Source organism: Astyanax mexicanus, chromosome 8 (genome assembly GCF_023375975.1).
Source record: "Astyanax mexicanus isolate ESR-SI-001 chromosome 8, AstMex3_surface, whole genome shotgun sequence".
Classification (NCBI taxonomy): Eukaryota; Metazoa; Chordata; class Actinopteri; order Characiformes; family Acestrorhamphidae; genus Astyanax; species Astyanax mexicanus.
In genome coordinates this window covers 42,445,688-42,451,786 of record NC_064415.1, presented here as the reverse complement: position 1 = coordinate 42,451,786, position 6,099 = coordinate 42,445,688, and the positions used below count along the sequence as shown (strand labels likewise).

General features: G+C 38.2%; 1 protein-coding gene across 1 annotated transcript; it reads left to right on the top strand.

Annotated features, from left to right (window-relative positions):
- The first annotated feature begins 3,707 nt into the window (after positions 1–3,707).
- Positions 3,708–5,707, top strand: LOC107197475 (zinc finger BED domain-containing protein 5-like). Its single transcript, XM_049481849.1, has 2 exons — positions 3,708–4,834; positions 4,943–5,707. The coding sequence occupies exons 1-2, from the start codon at positions 3,757–3,759 to the stop codon at positions 5,272–5,274; spliced, it is 1,410 nt and encodes a 469-aa protein (XP_049337806.1). The 5' UTR covers positions 3,708–3,756; the 3' UTR covers positions 5,275–5,707.
- The last annotated feature ends 392 nt before the right edge of the window (positions 5,708–6,099 follow it).

The window sequence follows — 6,099 nt, the reverse complement described above, 5'->3', positions numbered from 1 at the left end:
ACATCACTTCAAATACTGTAATTCACTGAATAAGTAATATTATCCCGTCTGTTGTGACTGACATAATGAGTGCTGGAAAACATCTGACCTCAACGGGTGAGATCATCTCCTTCTGACATCTCATCAAAAGCACCTGTTCCTGAGAAATGTGTTCCAAAGATATATCAATCAATCAATCAATCAATCAATCAACCAATCAATCAATGTGTGCCTTAAAGATCCCTTCAACTGATTTATCAATCAAATTCTGTTTTCACTTCTTATGAATAACATCCAACCCATCCATCGGTCTATCATTAAAATTATATCAACAGTGAAACTTTCCCACACTGTAGTGAACCCTATAGGAAACTATACAGGAGCTAAAGAGCAGCATTTCATTATGATTTTTACCTTTATTATTTACTATCATCACACATTATTACTGTATATTTTACACTAGAATTTCTCCCTCTAACTTTGATCATTGAAATAAAAACATTTGTTTTAATCTAAGATCTTGTGAAACACAGTTACGTTAGTTCTTATTTACATTCTATTGTCTAAAGTATTGTGAGTACTTGAGGAGCATTATAATAATCTGTTAATCATAAAATAAATCTTCACACAGTGTAACAGCCAATCAGGGCAGATGTTCCTCAGAAACACCTCCTCGTGTCATCTCATCACTCCCACCTGAACCTGAACAACATGTTCTAGAGAAACACAAGGGGAGTAACGTTCACACCCACGACTGTTTCACAAGAATTCAGAGAAAATTAATCCTGTTTTTCTCTCAGATCCGAACATCCAAACGGCTTTGTGGTGATCAGTCTGGTGTAAAAGTGTCATCAACAGTGAAACTTTCCCACACTGGTTTATGATTCCAACTGACCGATACTGAACAACCGAAACTGCAGAGTTAAATATAAACCTCATGATTTCACCATTATTATTATTATTATTATTAATATTATTATTATTATTATTATTATTATTAAGAGATAGCTCACCACAGTGCACCACGGTTAAGATCCTCTAGTCTTCATTTAGACCTTAAAAGCTCCATCACATGCAGAGGAAACACAGTAAAGAGAGTAGAAATGGCAAATCGCTCTGATGCTCTTTAACTAAACCAGTTTATAGATTCAGATTTATAACATTATAATGCAGACTGGAACAGTTTTGGAATTTTTATTACTTAATTTATGGCTTTAGAAGTGATATGTTGAGTACGACAATCAGTTTTAATACATAAATAAACCTCAATAACACAGTAAATGGTCACATTCTCTTACTGTCATAAACACTGAGACTGTGTAAATCACTGTGTAAAATAAAAGTGATGGTAGCCTTGGGGAAACAACTACACATTGATGGTGAGTGAAGTGGAGAAGGAGACAAATCCACTTCACAAATAAATGGTGGCAAGAACCAATGAGAAAGGTGTTTTACTCAAAGAGTTTGCATTACACACACACACACTGAATGTGAATTATAGACTAGTTACAGGTACTTGTGAGAAACATTAGCAGATCCAACATCAGTGCAGTTTATTTTATTGTGTATGCTTTATAAACTTTCAAGGAGCATTTACTGTCCAGCTGAACAGATAAATTCAGCTTTTACAAGCTGATTAATCTCAAAGATCTGTCAACTGATATAAAAACACTTGGAGAACTATCAACAAACTAATAAACAGGATAATCACCAGAAAAGACTCTGCACACACAACACAAAAGCAATATTTATACCCGCAAGTTTTATACACAGGCACACACTGCACATTTCCCTATTAAACAATATGTGCACTATTTTAACTGTGAGGATTTCATCAATTAAAATGGTCCCACTTTATAATAAGTGTCCCTAAGTACTATGTAGTTACACGGTAACAATCTATGTAACTACAATATAACTACTGATGACGTACACATTGTTACAGATTAACTACAGAGGAACAGGTTATGTAATTACACATGTGTATTAAGGTTAATTTTGACTTGTGTAAGTACACATGTGTACCAGGGTGAGTGTACTTACACATGTAATAGAGCAAGTGTACTTACACATGTGTAACAATGTGTGTGTACTTACACATGTGTAATAGTGTGAGTGATAAGATGAGTATAAACTTATCCAACAGCTATTTTCTAGTATGTAATTAGGGCTGATTGAGTACACACACATTGTTACACATGTTTAAGTACACTCACCCTGCTAAACATGTGTAATTACATAACCTGTACCTCTGTAGTTAATCTGTAACAATGTGTACTTCATTAGTAGTTACACTGTAGTTACATGGATTGTTACCGTGTAACTACATAGTACTTAGGGACACTTATTATAAAGTGGGACCATTAAAATGTATAAAAACATCTTTTTTAGATTATATTAAAGATATCTTACATCACTTCAAATACTGTAATTCACTGAATAAGTAATATTATCCCGTCTGTTGTGACTGACATAATGAGTGCTGGAAAACATCTGACCTCAACGGGTGAGATCATCTCCTTCTGACATCTCATCAAAAGCACCTGTTCCTGAGAAATGTGTTCCAAAGATATATCAATCAATCAATCAATCAATCAATCAATCAATCAATCAATCAACCAATCAATCTATGTGTGCCTTAAAGATCCCTTCAACTGATTAATCAATCAAATTCTGTTTTCACTTCTTATGAATAACATCCAACCCATCCATCGGTCTATCATTAAAATTATATCAACAGTGAAACTTTCCCACACTGTAGTGAACCTTATAGGAAACTATACAGGAGCTAAAGAGCAGCATTTCATTATGATTTTTACCTTTATTATTTACTATCATCACACATTATTACTGTATATTTTACACTAGAATTTCTCCCTCTAACTTTGATCATTGAAATAAAAACATTTGTTTTAATCTAAGATCTTGTGAAACACAGTTACGTTAGTTCTTATTTACATTCTATTGTCTAAAGTATTGTGAGTACTTGAGGAGCATTATAATAATCTGTTAATCATAAAATAAATCTTCACACAGTGTAACAGCCAATCAGGGCAGATGTTCCTCAGAAACACCTCCTCGTGTCATCTCATCACTCCCACCTGAACCTGAACAACATGTTCTAGAGCAGCGTTTCTCAAAGTGTGGGGTGGGTATTGCAGGTGGGGCGCAGGGAATCGGGAGAAATAAACCTTTTTAAACTTGTCCTTTAAATGCCTTTTTGTTTTGCCAATAAAAGGGGCGAGGGCGCGGCGGGCATAAGCCCCGGATGTTTAAAATGTCGGCGGAACAACGTAAACAGTACAACAGAGCAGTAGAGGTGTGTACAAAATGGACAAATTTGTTACAAGGACCACAAAAGTTGGCGAGTCCGCGCCAACAGAGAAACAGAAGACAGACGGGCCAAATCAATCGAAATGCCAACCAAAAAGAAGGTATGATGAGGCATATCTTGCTTTTGGATTCACTGTAGCTGAGGTGGGAGATGAGGAGCGACCCATGTGTGTTCTGTGTCTTAGACAATTGGCAGCAGACAGTATGAGACCTAACAAATTGCGCAGACACTTGGAGACCTCACACCCAGCTCACGCTGATAAGCCCATCAATTTTTTTCAACGAAAACTCGCAGAATACCGTCAGCAGGAAAAGCGAATGGTGAAAGCTGCGTCAGTGAATAGTAAAGCACAAATGGCATCTTACAGAGTTGCATATAGAGTCGTCCAGTGCAAAAAACCACACACAATAGCTGAGCAACTTATTCTCCCCGCTGCTGTTGACATGGTGTCAGTTATGCTGGATGAGATAAGCGCTGCAAAGTTGAAAACAATCCCCCTGTCAAACGACACAATTGCGAGGCGTATTTGCGACATTTCCAATGATCTTGAAGCACAACTCATTGACAAACTGAAAGAAAATCGTTTTGCAATACAAGTGGACGAAGCCACAGACAGCAGTAAAAACTGTTTGTTCATTTCGTATGTCCGCTTTGTAAATTCGGAGTCACTGACAATGAGCGAGGATTTGCTCTTTTGCAAATCCGTGCAAACAAGAGCCACGGCTGAGGAGCTTTTCAAGATTATGGACAGCTACTTCACAGAACATGAGCTGAAATGGGAAAACTGTGTGGGCTTTTGCTCTGATGGTGCACAAACTATGGCAGGGAAAAGGAAAGGACTCCAGGCATTAGTCAAAAGGGCTGCACCAGACGCGCAGTGGACGCACTGCATCATCCATAGGGAAGCGCTGGCTTCCAGGCAGCTCAGCCCCGAACTAAACGAGGTTTTGACAGCAGTTGTGGATGTGGTCAATTTCATCAAAACGCGACCTCTGAAAGCGCGACTGTTCTCCGCTCTATGTGAGGAGATGGGCGCTGATCATACAGCTGTGCTATTTCACAGCGAAGCAAGGTGGCTCTCCCGAGGAAAAGTGTTGTCGCGCGTCTTTGAGCTCAGAACGGAGATTCGGGTGTTTTTGGAAGAAGAGCGCATGTATGAAGCAGCGGGCAAATTTGGTGATCAACCATTTCTAATGAAACTGGCTTATCTCAGCGATGTATTTGCAAAGCTGAATGAATTAAATCTTCAGCTTCAAGGCAGAGACAAGCACCTACCTCACCTTGCAGACAAGATAACTGCATTCATCCGAAAGCTCGAAGTGTGGGGCAGGCGCCTCGACCAAGGAAATACTGATGTCTTTGAGAATCTGACTGAAGTTGCTGAAACCGTTGATTCTGGAGCCACCACAGTGATTCCATGCATACAACAGCACATCAGTGCATTGAGAGGATTGTTTCAAAAATACTTTCCAAATAGTGCTGCTCAGTATGACTGGATTGTGGACCCGTTTAATGCAGCAGGTAGGTGTTTTGATAATTTTATATATTGTAGGCTACATATTATATGCTGCACCTACTAATTCTAGAGGACTTGCAATGACAACTTAAGTATTTTATTTCTTTCTGCAGCACCAGCTGAGTTTAGCTCTGCCACAGAGGAACAACTGATTGAGCTGACCTCTGACTCCACCCTGAGACTAAGATTTACATCTGAGCCTCTCAGTCACTTCTGGCTTGAAGTGGAAAGGGAGTATCCACTCGTTGGGCAGAGAGCTGTGGACATTCTTCTTCCCTTTGCCACATCCTATCTCTGTGAGATTGGCTTTTCAGCTGTTACTTCACTGAAAACAAAGTACAGGTCTCAGCTTAATGTTGCACATGACTTGAGAGTGGCAGTATCAAGCATGAAACCCCGTTTTGAAAAGATGTGTAGTGCAAAACAGGCTCACTGCAGTCACTGATGCTGTGATAAGGCATAGTCATTCGTCATTTTTTGTCACTTTGTTCTGCCTTTGCTCTTTTTTTGCACAGATTGAAAATGAAGAAACTAAACCATAATTTAGTCATTGGTCATATTCATTTGTTGTTTTTTGTCATTTTGTTCTGCCTTTGCTCTGCACATATTGAAATTGGATAAATTAACCAAAACTTAGTAGGCCAATTTTCTGTATTTTTTTTTTATTTTGAACATTGATGTTAATATTTTAGAGTGTTATAATGTTAACCTTCTGCTTAAGAGACAAATTGATGTTACTTAATAAATTAATTGTAAAATTTAAAACTTGCATTAGTATTTTATTACCATTTTGTTGGAGCGATATGGGACAGGTGGGGCGCAGAATTTCCCCTTCTTCTGAGGTGGGGAATGATAGAAAAAGTTTGAGAACCACTGTTCTAGAGAAACACAAGGGGAGTAACGTTCACACCCACGACTGTTTCACAAGAATTCAGAGAAAATTAATCCTGTTTTTCTCTCAGATCCGAACATCCAAACGGCTTTGTGGTGATCAGTCTGGTGTAAAAATGTCATCAACAGTGAAACTTTCCCACACTGGTTTATGATTCCAACTAACCGATACTGAACAACCGAAACTGCAGAGTTAAATATAAACCTCATGATTTTACCATTATTACTATTATTAGTGTGATTGCAGTATGCAATCACAGTATTGTTCTTCTTAAGTCTTATTAGTGTGATTGCAGTATGCAATCACAGTACTGTTCTTCTTAAGTCTTATTCTTCTTATTAGGGTTCAAGCACCGAAGGTGCGTAGAACCGTATTGTT